Raw genomic sequence first — 16,198 nt, 5'->3', positions numbered from 1 at the left:
TCATTGACTTGTTCCCACAGGTTGTAAGATGAAGCCCTGGTCCAGTTGGACGGACTGTTCCAAGTACTGCGGTGGGGGGATCCAGGAGCGCTTAATGGCTGTGAAGAAGAGAGCCAAGAGTGCCCCTGCACAGGTCACCAGCTGCAAGGACAGGAAGGAGATCCGTGCCTGTAATGTCCAGCCCTGCTAGGGGGCTCTGCTGTCTATCTGTGTTTATCTTTGTTAGGGCTGGGGGGAGGAAAGAGAAGCAGACTGTCAGTGTTGATTTAGCCTGGGTTGGCAGTCAGTGTGATGGATACAGCACCTGTGTGTTGGAGGGAGATGAGATAATCTCCAGAGACTCCATTACTGTGGATCACTGGGCTGAGGACGAGACCAGCGTCAGTCATTAGTCTTATAGTAGCCTCCTCACTCAGCAGGCCAATGTATTACTATGTAACCAACACTATACAGTACACCACAACTTCACAATCACACACATGTTTTTTTACAATGTTATTTTTGTCTTTATACTACAGTTGTATTGGCTTTACTAGCTAGCACTGATAACACTCTTTCACTCTTGCATGTCTAACGTTTCTCAGTCAGAAGACTTCACTGGTAGTGACCCTAGACTTCAAAATGTGGCCAAATGATGATGATAACCATGTTTTAAAGGGCACTTGCAGATCTTAGAAAGAGCCACTTCAGTCCAGGCCTCCAGTCTAGGGCATCAAAAGTAATTTGCATTTGGCATTTTTCCTGCCCCCAATTTCTTTATCCGCATCAGAGAGTTGAGTTTCACTCCAGCATTCATGTATCATTAAGGCAGGTCTCCAAACTTCACTCTCCAGTTGATTTGAGCATTGTAACCCTGCTGGTTGAACCACAATACTCCATACAGGTTGTACAAAGTAGCTCCGTATACACAGTAACACTTTTTTGGAAAATCAGTGTTAATTGTTTTGAAACATTATTGAATGAAAATACCAACCAAGTAATTTATAGAAAATATTTTATCCTGTGTTTAGTTTGTTAATTTGACAATTATATTCCAAGACAAAGCACAGGTGAACAATCATTCCAAGTTTTTGTATGCCTCAATACATTATTATTTTCAAGACACGAATCTGTTGTGACTTTTTATTCCATTGAAAGACATGTAGAGTCTTAAACACGCCTCGTTGAGTGTGCATAATTACATATTTTGTTTCTTTTGTCGTTGTATTTTGATAAGAATGTCAGACAAGACTCTTTCCAAAGTCATATGTAGATATTCTCTCTGTCATTTTATTAGTCCTCTCTTTCTTCTTTTGCCTCTACACCATATTACTATTTTGGAATAAATCACCTTTACCATAAAAGTAAACGTGATAAATAATTTTGTGAATGTCTTTTTGCTCATCTCCCACCGTTTCTATAGACATGTACTGTCTTGTCCTGTCCAATGATTTGCCCACTTGTATAAAATGATCTAGTTCAATCATAAAACACTTCTAGATGATTGTAGAAGCCATTGTTTCATATAGCTCTCAACAAAATAATCATTGAGTATGAAAGTGAGTATCCAGCTCCAGGTTTAGAGAGACGAGCCACCTCCAAGCTCCAGGTTTAGAGAGATGAGCCACCTCCGAGCTCCAGATTTAGAGAGATGAGCCACCCAGCTCCAGGTTTAGAGAGACGAGCAACCTCCAAACTCCAGGTTTAGAGAGATGAGCCACCCAGCTCCAGGTTTAGAGAGACAAGCCACCTCCAAGCTCCAGGTTTAGAGAGATGAGCCACCTCCCAGCTCCAGGTTTAGAGAGATGAGCCACCCAGCTCCCGGTTTAGAGAGATGAGCCACCCAGCTCCAGGTTTAGAGAGACGAGCCACCCAGCTCCAGGTTTAGAGAGATGAGCCACCCAGCTCCAGGTTTAGAGAGACGAGCCACCTCCCAGCTCCAGGTTTAGAGAGACAAGCCACCTCCCAGCTCCAGGTTTAGAGAGATGAGCCACCTCCCAGCTCCAGGTTTAGAGAGATGAGCCACCTCCCAGCTCCAGGTTTAGAGAGACGAGCCACCTCCCAGCTCCAGGTTTAGAGAGATGAGCCACCCAGCTCCAGGTTTAGAGAGACGAGCCACCTCCAAGCTCCAGGTTTAGAGAGATGAGCCACCCAGCTCCAGGTTTAGAGAGACGAGCCACCTCCAAGCTCCAGGTTTAGAGAGATGAGCCACACAGCTCCAGGTTTAGAGAAATGAGCCACCTCCCAGCTCCAGGTTTAGAGAGATGAGCCACCCAGCTCAAGGTTTAGAGAGACGAGCCACCTCCCAGCTCCAGGTTTAGAGAGATGAGCCACACAGCTCCAGGTTTAGAGAGACGAGTCACCTCCCAGCTCCAGGCTTAGAGAGATGAGCCACCCAGCTCCAGGTTTAGAGAGATGAGCCATCCAGCTCCAGGTTTAGAGAGATGAGCCACCCAGCTCCAGGTTTAGAGAGACGAGCCACCTCCCAGCTCCAGGTTTAGAGAGATGAGCCACCTCCCAGCTCCAGGCTTAGAGAGATGAGCCACCCAGCTCCAGGTTTAGAGAGATGAGCCACCCAGCTCCAGGTTTAGAGAGATGAGCCACCCAGCTCCAGGTTTAGAGAGACGAGCCACCGAGCTCCAGGTTTAGAGAGACGAGCCACCTCCCAGCTCCAGGTTTAGAGAGACGAGCCACCTCCCAGCTCCAGGTTTAGAGAGATGAGCCACCTCCCAGCTCCAGGTTTAGAGAGATGAGCCACCCAGCTCCAGGTTTAGAGAGATGAGCCACCTCCCAGCTCCAGGTTTAGAGAGACGAGCCACCCAGCTCCAGGTTTAGGGAGATGAGCCACCTCCCAGCTCCAGGTTTAGAGGGATGAGCCACCCTGTTCCAGGTTTAGAGAGACGAGCCACCTCCCAGCTCCAGGTTTAGAGAGATGAGCCACCTCCCAGCTCCAGGTTTAGAGAGATGAGCCACCCAGCTCCAGGTTTAGAAAGATGAGCCACCCAGATCCAGGTTTAGAGAGATGAGCCTCCCAGCTCCAGGTTTAGAGAGCTGAGCCACCCAGCTCCAGGTTTAGAGAGATGAGCTACCTCCCAGCTCCAGGTTTAGAGAGACGAGCCACCCAGCTCCAGGTTTAGAGAGATGAGCCACCCAGCTCCAGGTTTAGAGAGATGAGCCACCCAGCTCCCGGTTTAGAGAGATGAGCCACCCAGCTCCAGGTTTAGAGAGACGAGCCACCCAGCTCCAGGTTTAGAGAGATGAGCCACCCAGCTCCAGGTTTAGAGAGACGAGCCACCTCCCAGCTCCAGGTTTAGAGAGATGAGCCACCCAGCTCCAGGTTTAGAGAGACGAGCCACCTCCAAGCTCCAGGTTTAGAGAGATGAGCCACACAGCTCCAGGTTTAGAGAGATGAGCCACCTCCCAGCTCCAGGTTTAGAGAGATGAGCCACCCAGCTCAAGGTTTAGAGAGACGAGCCACCTCCCAGCTCCAGGTTTAGAGAGATGAGCCACACAGCTCCAGGTTTAGAGAGATGAGCCACCTCCCAGCTCCAGGTTTAGAGAGATGAGCCACCTCCCAGCTCCAGGTTTAGAGAGATGAGCCACCTCCCAGCTCCAGGTTTAGAGAGACGAGACACCCAGCTCCAGGTTTAGAGAGACGAGTCACCTCCCAGCTCCAGGTTTAGAGAGATGAGCCACCTCCCAGCTCCAGGCTTAGAGAGACAAGCCACCTCCCAGCTCCAGGTTTAGAGAGACAAGCCACCTCCCAGCTCCAGGTTTAGAGAGATGAGCCACCTCCCAGCTCCAGGTTTAGAGAGATGAGCCACCCAGCTCCAGGTTTAGAGAGATGAGCCACCTCCCAGCTCCAGGTTTAGAGAGACGAGCCACCCAGCTCCAGGTTTAGAGAGATGAGCCACCTCCCAGCTCCAGGTTTAGAGAGACGAGCCACCCAGCTCCAGGTTTAGAGAGATGAGCCACCTCCCAGCTCCAGGTTTAGAGAGATGAGCCATCCTGTTCCAGGTTTAGAGAGACGAGCCACCTCCCAGCTCCAGGTTTAGAGAGTTGAGCCACCCAGCTCCAGGTTTAGAAAGATGAGCCACCCAGATCCAGGTTTAGAGAGATGAGCCTCCCAGCTCCAGGTTTAGAGAGATGAGCCACCCAGCTCCTGGTTTAGAGAGATGAGCCACCTCCCAGCTCCAGGTTTAGAGAGACGAGCCACCCAGCTCCACGTTTAGAGAGATGAGCCACCCAGCTCCAGGTTTAGAGAGACAAGCCACCTCCCAGCTCCAGGCTTAGAGAGATGAGCCACCCAGCTCCAGGTTTAGAGAGATGAGCCACCTCCCAGCTCCAGGTTTAGAGAGACGAGCCACCCAGCTCCAGGTTTAGAGAGACAAGCCACCTCCCAGCTCCAGGTTTAGAGAGATGAGCCACCTCCCAGCTCCAGGTTTAGAGAGATGAGCCACCCAGCTCCAGGTTTAGAGAGATGAGCCACCCAGCTCCAGGTTTAGAGAGACGAGCCACCGAGCTCCAGGTTTAGAGAGATGAGCCACCCAGCTCCAGGTTTAGAGAGATGAGCCACCCAGCTCCAGGTTTAGAAAGATGAGCCACCCAGCTCCAGGCTTAGAGAGATGAGCCACCTCCCAGCTCCAGGCTTAGAGAGATGAGCCACCTCCCAGCTCAAGGTTTAGAGAGATGAGCCACCTCCCAGCTCCAGGTTTAGAGAGATGAGCCACCGAGCTCCAGGTTTAGAGAGACGAGCCACCCAGCTCCAGGTTTAGAGAGATGAGCCACCCAGCTCCAGGTTTAGGGAGATGAGCCACCCAGCTCCAGGTTTAGGGAGATGAGCCACCCAGCTCCAGGCTTAGAGAGATGAGCCTCCCAGCTCCAGGTTTAGAGAGATGAGCCACCTCCCAGCACCAGGTTTAGAGAGATGAGCCACCGAGCTCCAGGTTTAGAGAGACGAGCCACCCAGCTCCAGGTTTAGAGAGACAAGCCACCCAGCTCCAGGTTTAGAGAGATGAGCCACCCAGCTCCAGGTTTAGAGAGATGAGCCACCCAGCTCAAGGTTTAGAGAGATGAGCCACCTCCCAGCTCCAGGTTTAGAGAGATGAGCCACCTCCCAGCTCCAGGTTTAGAGAGATGAGCCACCTCCCAGCTCCAGGCTTAGAGAGATGAGCCACCTCCCAGCTCCAAGTTTTGAGAGATGAGCCACCTCCCAGCTCCAGGTTTAGAGAGATGGGCCACCTTCCCTGCTCCAGGCTTAGAGAGATGAGCCACCTCCCAGCTCCAGGTTTAGAGAGATGAGCCACCACCCAGCTCCAGGTTTAGAGAGATGAGCCACCTCCCAGCTCCAGGCTTAGAGAGATGAGCCACCTCCCAGCTCCAGGTTTAGAGAGATGAGCCACCCAGCTCCAGGTTTAGAGAGACGAGCCACCCAGCTCCCGGTTTAGAGAGATGAGCCACCCAGCTCCAGGTTTAGAGAGATGAGCCACCCAGCTCCCGGTTTAGAGAGATGAGCCACCCAGCTCCAGGTTTAGAGAGACGAGCCACCCAGCTCCAGGTTTAGAGAGATGAGCCACCCAGCTCCAGGTTTAGAGAGACGAGCCACCTCCCAGCTCCAGGTTTAGAGAGATGAGCCACCCAGCTCCAGGTTTAGAGAGACGAGCCATCTCCAAGCTCCAGGTTTAGAGAGATGAGCCACACAGCTCCAGGTTTAGAGAGATGAGCCACCTCCCAGCTCCAGGTTTAGAGAGATGAGCCACCCAGCTCAAGGTTTAGAGAGACGAGCCACCTCCCAGCTCCAGGTTTAGAGAGATGAGCCACACAGCTCCAGGTTTAGAGAGATGAGCCACCTCCCAGCTCCAGGTTTAGAGAGATGAGCCACCTCCCAGCTCCAGGTTTAGAGAGATGAGCCACCCAGCTCCAGGTTTAGAGAGATGAGCCACCCAGCTCCAGGTTTAGAGAGACGAGCCACCGAGCTCCAGGTTTAGAGAGATGAGCCACCCAGATCCAGGTTTAGAGAGATGAGCCTCCCAGCTCCAGGTTTAGAGAGATGAGCCACCCAGCTCCTGGTTTAGAGAGATGAGCCACCTCCCAGCTCCAGGTTTAGAGAGACGAGCCACCCAGCTCCACGTTTAGAGAGATGAGCCACCCAGCTCCAGGTTTAGAGAGACAAGCCACCTCCCAGCTCCAGGCTTAGAGAGATGAGCCACCCAGCTCCAGGTTTAGAGAGATGAGCCACCTCCCAGCTCCAGGTTTAGAGAGACGAGCCACCCAGCTCCAGGTTTAGAGAGACAAGCCACCTCCCAGCTCCAGGTTTAGAGAGATGAGCCACCTCCCAGCTCCAGGTTTAGAGAGATGAGCCACCCAGCTCCAGGTTTAGAGAGATGAGCCACCCAGCTCCAGGTTTAGAGAGACGAGCCACCGAGCTCCAGGTTTAGAGAGATGAGCCACCCAGCTCCAGGTTTAGAGAGATGAGCCACCCAGCTCCAGGTTTAGAAAGATGAGCCACCCAGCTCCAGGCTTAGAGAGATGAGCCACCTCCCAGCTCCAGGCTTAGAGAGATGAGCCACCTCCCAGCTCAAGGTTTAGAGAGATGAGCCACCTCCCAGCTCCAGGTTTAGAGAGATGAGCCACCGAGCTCCAGGTTTAGAGAGACGAGCCACCCAGCTCCAGGTTTAGAGAGATGAGCCACCCAGCTCCAGGTTTAGGGAGATGAGCCACCCAGCTCCAGGTTTAGGGAGATGAGCCACCCAGCTCCAGGCTTAGAGAGATGAGCCTCCCAGCTCCAGGTTTAGAGAGATGAGCCACCTCCCAGCACCAGGTTTAGAGAGATGAGCCACCGAGCTCCAGGTTTAGAGAGACGAGCCACCCAGCTCCAGGTTTAGAGAGACAAGCCACCCAGCTCCAGGTTTAGAGAGATGAGCCACCCAGCTCCAGGTTTAGAGAGATGAGCCACCCAGCTCAAGGTTTAGAGAGATGAGCCACCTCCCAGCTCCAGGTTTAGAGAGATGAGCCACCTCCCAGCTCCAGGTTTAGAGAGATGAGCCACCTCCCAGCTCCAGGCTTAGAGAGATGAGCCACCTCCCAGCTCCAAGTTTTGAGAGATGAGCCACCTCCCAGCTCCAGGTTTAGAGAGATGGGCCACCTTCCCTGCTCCAGGCTTAGAGAGATGAGCCACCTCCCAGCTCCAGGTTTAGAGAGATGAGCCACCACCCAGCTCCAGGTTTAGAGAGATGAGCCACCTCCCAGCTCCAGGCTTAGAGAGATGAGCCACCTCCCAGCTCCAGGTTTAGAGAGATGAGCCACCCAGCTCCAGGTTTAGAGAGACGAGCCACCCAGCTCCCGGTTTAGAGAGATGAGCCACCCAGCTCCAGGTTTAGAGAGATGAGCCACCCAGCTCCCGGTTTAGAGAGATGAGCCACCCAGCTCCAGGTTTAGAGAGACGAGCCACCCAGCTCCAGGTTTAGAGAGATGAGCCACCCAGCTCCAGGTTTAGAGAGACGAGCCACCTCCCAGCTCCAGGTTTAGAGAGATGAGCCACCCAGCTCCAGGTTTAGAGAGACGAGCCATCTCCAAGCTCCAGGTTTAGAGAGATGAGCCACACAGCTCCAGGTTTAGAGAGATGAGCCACCTCCCAGCTCCAGGTTTAGAGAGATGAGCCACCCAGCTCAAGGTTTAGAGAGACGAGCCACCTCCCAGCTCCAGGTTTAGAGAGATGAGCCACACAGCTCCAGGTTTAGAGAGATGAGCCACCTCCCAGCTCCAGGTTTAGAGAGATGAGCCACCTCCCAGCTCCAGGTTTAGAGAGATGAGCCACCTCCCAGCTCCAGGTTTAGAGAGACGAGACACCCAGCTCCAGGTTTAGAGAGACGAGTCACCTCCCAGCTCCAGGTTTAGAGAGATGAGCCACCTCCCTGCTCCAGGCTTAGAGAGATGAGCCACCCAGCTCCAGGTTTAGAGAGATGAGCCACCCAGCTCCAGGTTTAGAGAGACAAGCCACCTCCCAGCTCCAGGTTTAGAGAGACAAGCCACCTCCCAGCTCCAGGTTTAGAGAGATGAGCCACCTCCCAGCTCCAGGTTTAGAGAGATGAGCCACCCAGCTCCTGGTTTAGAGAGATGAGCCACCTCCCAGCTCCAGGTTTAGAGAGACGAGCCACCCAGCTCCACGTTTAGAGAGATGAGCCACCCAGCTCCAGGTTTAGAGAGACAAGCCACCTCCCAGCTCCAGGCTTAGAGAGATGAGCCACCCAGCTCCAGGTTTAGAGAGATGAGCCACCTCCCAGCTCCAGGTTTAGAGAGACGAGCCACCCAGCTCCAGGTTTAGAGAGACAAGCCACCTCCCAGCTCCAGGTTTAGAGAGATGAGCCACCTCCCAGCTCCAGGTTTAGAGAGATGAGCCACCCAGCTCCAGGTTTAGAGAGATGAGCCACCCAGCTCCAGGTTTAGAGAGACGAGCCACCGAGCTCCAGGTTTAGAGAGATGAGCCACCCAGCTCCAGGTTTAGAGAGATGAGCCACCCAGCTCCAGGTTTAGAAAGATGAGCCACCCAGCTCCAGGCTTAGAGAGATGAGCCACCTCCCAGCTCCAGGCTTAGAGAGATGAGCCACCTCCCAGCTCAAGGTTTAGAGAGATGAGCCACCTCCCAGCTCCAGGTTTAGAGAGATGAGCCACCGAGCTCCAGGTTTAGAGAGACGAGCCACCCAGCTCCAGGTTTAGAGAGATGAGCCACCCAGCTCCAGGTTTAGGGAGATGAGCCACCCAGCTCCAGGTTTAGGGAGATGAGCCACCCAGCTCCAGGCTTAGAGAGATGAGCCTCCCAGCTCCAGGTTTAGAGAGATGAGCCACCTCCCAGCACCAGGTTTAGAGAGATGAGCCACCGAGCTCCAGGTTTAGAGAGACGAGCCACCCAGCTCCAGGTTTAGAGAGACAAGCCACCCAGCTCCAGGTTTAGAGAGATGAGCCACCCAGCTCCAGGTTTAGAGAGATGAGCCACCCAGCTCAAGGTTTAGAGAGATGAGCCACCTCCCAGCTCCAGGTTTAGAGAGATGAGCCACCTCCCAGCTCCAGGTTTAGAGAGATGAGCCACCTCCCAGCTCCAGGCTTAGAGAGATGAGCCACCTCCCAGCTCCAAGTTTTGAGAGATGAGCCACCTCCCAGCTCCAGGTTTAGAGAGATGGGCCACCTTCCCTGCTCCAGGCTTAGAGAGATGAGCCACCTCCCAGCTCCAGGTTTAGAGAGATGAGCCACCACCCAGCTCCAGGTTTAGAGAGATGAGCCACCTCCCAGCTCCAGGCTTAGAGAGATGAGCCACCTCCCAGCTCCAGGTTTAGAGAGATGAGCCACCCAGCTCCAGGTTTAGAGAGACGAGCCACCCAGCTCCCGGTTTAGAGAGATGAGCCACCCAGCTCCAGGTTTAGAGAGATGAGCCACCCAGCTCCCGGTTTAGAGAGATGAGCCACCCAGCTCCAGGTTTAGAGAGACGAGCCACCCAGCTCCAGGTTTAGAGAGATGAGCCACCCAGCTCCAGGTTTAGAGAGACGAGCCACCTCCCAGCTCCAGGTTTAGAGAGATGAGCCACCCAGCTCCAGGTTTAGAGAGACGAGCCATCTCCAAGCTCCAGGTTTAGAGAGATGAGCCACACAGCTCCAGGTTTAGAGAGATGAGCCACCTCCCAGCTCCAGGTTTAGAGAGATGAGCCACCCAGCTCAAGGTTTAGAGAGACGAGCCACCTCCCAGCTCCAGGTTTAGAGAGATGAGCCACACAGCTCCAGGTTTAGAGAGATGAGCCACCTCCCAGCTCCAGGTTTAGAGAGATGAGCCACCTCCCAGCTCCAGGTTTAGAGAGATGAGCCACCTCCCAGCTCCAGGTTTAGAGAGACGAGACACCCAGCTCCAGGTTTAGAGAGACGAGTCACCTCCCAGCTCCAGGTTTAGAGAGATGAGCCACCTCCCAGCTCCAGGCTTAGAGAGATGAGCCACCCAGCTCCAGGTTTAGAGAGATGAGCCACCCAGCTCCAGGTTTAGAGAGACAAGCCACCTCCCAGCTCCAGGTTTAGAGAGACAAGCCACCTCCCAGCTCCAGGTTTAGAGAGATGAGCCACCTCCCAGCTCCAGGTTTAGAGAGATGAGCCACCCAGCTCCAGGTTTAGAGAGATGAGCCACCTCCCAGCTCCAGGTTTAGAGAGACGAGCCACCCAGCTCCAGGTTTAGAGAGATGAGCCACCTCCCAGCTCCAGGTTTAGAGAGACGAGCCACCCAGCTCCAGGTTTAGAGAGATGAGCCACCTCCCAGCTCCAGGTTTAGAGAGATGAGCCATCCTGTTCCAGGTTTAGAGAGACGAGCCACCTCCCAGCTCCAGGTTTAGAGAGTTGAGCCACCCAGCTCCAGGTTTAGAAAGATGAGCCACCCAGATCCAGGTTTAGAGAGATGAGCCCTCCCAGCTCCAGGTTTAGAGAGATGAGGCGCACCCAGCTTCCTGTTTAGAGAGATGAAGGGCCCACTCCCAGCTCCAGGTTTAGAGAGGACGAGCAAACCCCAGCTCCCACGATTAGGAGATGAGGCCACCCAGCTCCAGGTTTAGAGAGACAAGTCACACGCTCCCCAGCTCCAAAGGCCCCCCCCTTAGAGAGATGAGCCACTCGCAGCTCCAGGTTTAGGAAGAGATGAAGGCCGCCTACCAGCTCCAGGTTTAGAGAGTGACGAGCCACCCAGCTCGGCCAGGTTAGAGAGACAAGCCACCTCCCACGCTCCAGGTTTAGAGAGACCAAGGCCACAGTCCCAGCTCCAGCACTTACAACAGAGATCTGAGCCACCGTCCCAGCTCCAGGCCTTATGAGAGATGCGCTCACCCCAGCTCCAGGTTTAGAGAGATGAGCCCCCAGCTCCAGGTTATAGAGAGAACGAGCCAGCCCAGCTCGCCAGGTTTAGAGAGACGAGCTACCCAGCCTTCCAGGTTTAGAGAGATGAGCCAACTTCCCAGCTCCAGGTTTAGAGAGATGTAGCCACCTCGCCAGGCTCCAGGTTTAGAGAGATGAGCCACCCAGCTCCAGGGTTTAGCAGAGATGAGCCACCACAGGCTCCAGGTTTAGAGAGACGAGCCCAGTGCGAGCCTCCAGGGTTAGAGAGATGAGCACCCCAGCTCCAGGGTTTAGAGAGAACGAGCGCAGCCCAAGCTCCAGGTTTAGAAAGATGAGCCACCCAGCTCCAGGCTTAGAGGAATGAGCCACCTCCCAGCTCCAGGTTTAGAGAGATGAGCCACCTCCCAGCACCAGGTTTAGAGAGATGAGCCACCGAGCTCCAGGTTTAGAGAGACGAGCCACCCAGCTCCAGGTTTAGAGAGACAAGCCACCCAGCTCCAGGTTTAGAGAGATGAGCCACCCAGCTCCAGGTTTAGAGAGATGAGCCACCCAGCTCAAGGTTTAGAGAGATGAGCCACCTCCCAGCTCCAGGTTTAGAGAGATGAGCCACCTCCCAGCTCCAGGTTTAGAGAGATGAGCCACCTCCCAGCTCCAGGCTTAGAGAGATGAGCCACCTCCCAGCTCCAAGTTTTGAGAGATGAGCCACCTCCCAGCTCCAGGTTTAGAGAGATGGGCCACCTTCCCTGCTCCAGGCTTAGAGAGATGAGCCACCTCCCAGCTCCAGGTTTAGAGAGATGAGCCACCACCCAGCTCCAGGTTTAGAGAGATGAGCCACCTCCCAGCTCCAGGCTTAGAGAGATGAGCCACCTCCCAGCTCCAGGTTTAGAGAGATGAGCCACCCCGCTCCAGGTTTAGAGCGACGAGCCACCCAGCTCCGGTTTAGAGAGATGAGCCACCCATGCTCCAGGTTTAGAGAGAAGAGCCACCCAGCTCCAGGTTTAGAGAGATGAGCCACCCAGCTCCAGGTTTAGGGAGATGAGCCACCCAGCTCCAGGCTTAGAGAGATGAGCCTCCCAGCTCCAGGTTTAGAGAGATGAGCCACCTCCCAGCACCAGCTCCAGGTTTAGAGAGACAAGCCACCCAGCTCCAGGTTTAGAGAGATGAGCCACCCAGCTCCAGGTTTAGAGAGATGAGCCACCCAGCTCCAGGTTTAGAGAGATGAGCCACCTCCCAGCTCCAGGTTTAGAGAGATGAGCCACCTCCCAGCTCCAGGTTTAGAGAGATGAGCCACCTCCCAGCTCCAGGTTTAGAGAGATGAGCCACCCAGCTCCAGGTTTAGAGAGATGAGCCACCTCCCAGCTCCAGGTTTAGAGAGATGAGCCATCCTGCTCCAGGTTTAGAGAGATGAGCCACCTCCCAGCACCAGGTTTTAGAGAGATGAGCCACCGAGCTCCAGGTTTAGAGAGACGAGCCACCCAGCTCCAGGTTTAGAGAGACAAGCCACCCAGCTCCAGGTTTAGAGAGATGAGCCACCCAGCTCCAGGTTTAGAGAGATGAGCCACCCCAGCTCAAGGTTTAGAGAGATGAGCCACCTCCCAGCTCCAGGTTTAGAGAGATGAGCCACCTCCCAGCTCCAGGTTTAGAGAGATGAGCCACCTCCCAGCTCCAGGCTTAGAGAGATGAGCCACCTCCCAGCTCCAAGTTTTGAGAGATGAGCCACCTCCCAGCTCCAGGTTTAGAGAGATGGGCCACCTTCCCTGCTCCAGGCTTAGAGAGATGAGCCACCTCCCAGCTCCAGGTTTAGAGAGATGAGCCACCACCCAGCTCCAGGTTTAGAGAGATGAGCCACCTCCCAGCTCCAGGCTTAGAGAGATGAGCCACCTCCCAGCTCCAGGTTAGAGAGACGAGCCACCCAGCTTCCCGGTTTAGAGAGATGAGCCACCCAGCTCCAGGTGTAGAGAGACGAGCCACCCAGCTCCAGGTTTAGAGAGATGAGCCACCCAGCTCCAGGTTAGGGAGATGAGCCACCAGCTCCAGGCTTAGAGAGATGAGCCTCCCAGCTCCAGGTTTAGAGAGATGAGCCACCTCCCAGCACCAGGTTTAGAGAGACAAGCCACCCAGCTCCAGGTTTAGAGAGACAAGCCACCCAGCTCCAGGTTTAGAGAGATGAGCCACCCAGCTCCAGGTTTAGAGAGATGAGCCACCCAGCTCCAGTTTAGAGAGATGAAGCCACTCCCAGCTCCAGGTTTAGAGAGATGAGCCACCTCCCCAGCTCCAGGTTTAGAGAGATGAGCCACCTCCCCAGCTCCAGGTTTAGAGAGACGAGCCACCCAGCTCCAGGTTTAGAGAGATGAGCCACCTCCCAGCTCCAGGTTTAGAGAGATGAGCCATCCTGCTCCAGGTTTAGAGAGACGAGCCACCTCCCAGCTCCAGGTTTAGAGAGATGAGCCACCTCCCCAGCTCCAGGTTTAGAGAGACGAGCCACCCAGCTCCAGGTTTAGAGAGACGAGCCACCCAGCTCCAGGTTTAGAGAGACAAGCCACCTCCCAGCTCCAGGTTTAGAGAGATGAGCCACCTCCCCAGCTCCAGGTTCAGAGAGATGAGCCACCCAGCTCCAGGTTTAGAGAGATGAGCCACCCAGCTCCAGGTTTAGAAAGATGAGCCACCCAGCTCCAGGCTTAGAGAGATGAGCCACCTCCCAGCTCCAGGCTTAGAGAGATGAGCCACCTCCCAGTTCAAGGTTTAGAGAGATGAGCCACCTCCCAGCTCCAGGTTTAGAGAGATGAGCCACCGAGCTCCAGGTTTAGAGAGACGAGCCACCCAGCTCCAGGTTTAGAGAGATGAGCCACCCAGCTCCAGGTTTAGGGAGATGAGCCACCCAGCTCCAGGCTTAGAGAGATGAGCCTCCCAGCTCCAGGTTTAGAGAGATGAGCCACCTCCCAGCACCAGGTTTAGAGAGATGAGCCACCGAGCTCCAGGTTTAGAGAGACGAGCCACCCAGCTCCAGGTTTAGAGAGACAAGCCACCCAGCTCCAGGTTTAGAGAGATGAGCCACCCAGCTCCAGGTTTAGAGAGATGAGCCACCCAGCTCCAGGTTTAGAGAGATGAGCCACCTCCCAGCTCCAGGTTTAGAGAGATGAGCCACCTCCCAGCTCCAGGTTTAGAGAGATGAGCCACCTCCCAGCTCCAGTCTTAGAGAGATGAGCCACCTCCCAGCTCCAAGTTTTGAGAGATGAGCCACCTCCCAGCTCCAGGTTTAGAGAGATTGGCCACCTCCCAGCTCCAGGCTTAGAGAGATGAGCCACCTCCCAGCTCCAGGTTTAGAGAGATGAGCCACCTCCCAGCTCCAGGTCCAGGTTTAGAGAGATGAGCCACCTCCCAGCTCCAGGCTTAGAGAGATGAGCCACCTCCCAGCTCCAGGTTTAGAGAGATGAGCCACCTCCCAGCACCAGGTTAGAGAGATGAGCCACCGAGCTCCAGGTTTAGAGAGACGAGCCACCCAGCTCCAGGTTTAGAGAGACAAGCCACCCAGCTCCAGGTTTAGAGAGATGAGCCACCCAGCTCCAGGTTTAGAGAGATGAGCCACCCAGCTCCAGGTTTAGAGAGATGAGCCACCTTCCAGCTCCAGGTTTAGAGAGATGAGCCACCTCCCAGCTCCAGGTTTAGAGAGATGAGCCACCTCCCAGCTCCAGTCTTAGAGAGATGAGCCACCTCCCAGCTCCAAGTTTTGAGAGATGAGCCACCTCCCAGCTCCAGGTTTAGAGAGATGGGCCACCTCCCAGCTCCAGGCTTAGAGAGATGAGCCACCTCCCAGCTCCAGGTTTAGAGAGATGAGCCACCTCCCAGCTCCAGGTTTAGAGAGATGAGCCACCTCCCAGCTCCAGGCTTAGAGAGATGAGCCACCTCCCAGCTCCAGGTTTAGAGAGAAGAGCCACCTCCCAGCTCCAGGTTTAGAGAGATGAGCCACCTCCCAGCTCCAGGTTTAGAGAGACGAGCCATCCAGCTCCAGGTTTAGAGAGATGAGCCACCCAGCTCCAGGTTTAGAGAGACGAGCCACCCAGCTCCCGGTTTAGAGAGATGAGCCACCCAGCTCCAGGTCTAGAGAGACGAGCCACCCAGCTCCAGGTTTAGAGAGATGAGCCACCCAGCTCCAGGTTTAGGGAGATGAGCCACCCAGCTCCAGGCTTAGAGAGATGAGCCTCCCAGCTCCAGGTTTAGAGAGATGAGCCACCTCCCAGCACCAGGTTTAGAGAGATGAGCCACCGAGCTCCAGGTTTAGAGAGACAAGCCACCCAGCTCCAGGTTTAGAGAGACAAGCCACCCAGCTCCAGGTTTAGAGAGATGAGCCACCCAGCTCCAGGTTTAGAGAGATGAGCCACCCAGCTCCAGGTTTAGAGAGATGAGCCACCCAGCTCCAGGTTTAGAGAGATGAGCCACCTCCCAGCTCCAGGTTTAGAGAGATGAGCCACCTCCCAGCTCCAGGTTTAGAGAGACGAGCCACCCAGCTCCAGGTTTAGAGAGATGAGCCACCTCCCAGCTCCAGGTTTAGAGAGATGAGCCATCCTGTTCCAGGTTTAGAGAGACGAGCCACCTCCCAGCTCCAGGTTTAGAGAGATGAGCCACCTCCCAGCTCCAGGTTTAGAGAGTTGAGCCACCCAGCTCCAGGTTTAGAAAGATGAGCCACCCAGATCCAGGTTTAGAGAGATGAGCCTCCCAGCTCCAGGTTTAGAGAGATCAGCCACCCAGCTCCTGGTTTAGAGAGATGAGCCACCTCCCAGCTCCAGGTTTAGAGAGACGAGCCACCCAGCTCCACGTTTAGAGAGATGAGCCACCCAGCTCCAGGTTTAGAGAGATGAGCCACCTCCCAGCTCCAGGTTTAGAGAGATGAGCCACACAGCTCCAGGTTTAGAGAGACGAGCCATCTCCAAGCTCCAGGTTTAGAGAGATGAGCCACACAGCTCCAGGTTTAGAGAGATGAGCCACCTCCCAGCTCCAGGTTTAGAGAGATGAGCCACCCAGCTCAAGGTTTAGAGAGACGAGCCACCTCCCAGCTCCAGGTTTAGAGAGATGAGCCACACAGCTCCAGGTTTAGAGAGATGAGCCACCTCCCAGCTCCAGGTTTAGAGAGATGAGCCACCTCCCAGCTCCAGGTTTAGAGAGATGAGCCACCTCCCAGCTCCAGGTTTAGAGAGACGAGACACCCAGCTCCAGGTTTAGAGAGACGAGTCACCTCCCAGCTCCAGGTTTAGAGAGATGAGCCACCTCCCAGCTCCAGGCTTAGAGAGATGAGCCACCCAGCTCCAGGTTTAGAGAGATGAGCCACCCAGCTCCAGGTTTAGAGAGACAAGCCACCTCCCAGCTCC

The 16,198-nt window shown here is 54.7% G+C and overlaps 1 protein-coding gene across 1 annotated transcript in view; it reads left to right on the top strand.

Annotated features, from left to right (window-relative positions):
• spon1b (spondin 1b) overlaps positions 1-1,360 on the top strand; it is a 97,482-nt gene extending 96,122 nt beyond the window's left edge. Inside the window, exon 16 of the mRNA XM_031801914.1 lies at positions 21-1,360. Coding sequence (XP_031657774.1) covers positions 21-190 — 170 coding nt within the window. The 3' untranslated portion in view covers positions 191-1,360. The remainder of the gene's footprint in view (positions 1-20) is intronic.
• Positions 1,361-16,198: the final 14,838 nt, after the last annotated feature.

This window comes from Oncorhynchus kisutch, linkage group LG22 (assembly GCF_002021735.2).
Source record: "Oncorhynchus kisutch isolate 150728-3 linkage group LG22, Okis_V2, whole genome shotgun sequence".
NCBI classification, from domain to species: Eukaryota; Metazoa; Chordata; class Actinopteri; order Salmoniformes; family Salmonidae; genus Oncorhynchus; species Oncorhynchus kisutch.
Note: the sequence above shows the minus strand (reverse complement) of the source record. Positions and strands in the feature narration are given on the sequence as shown.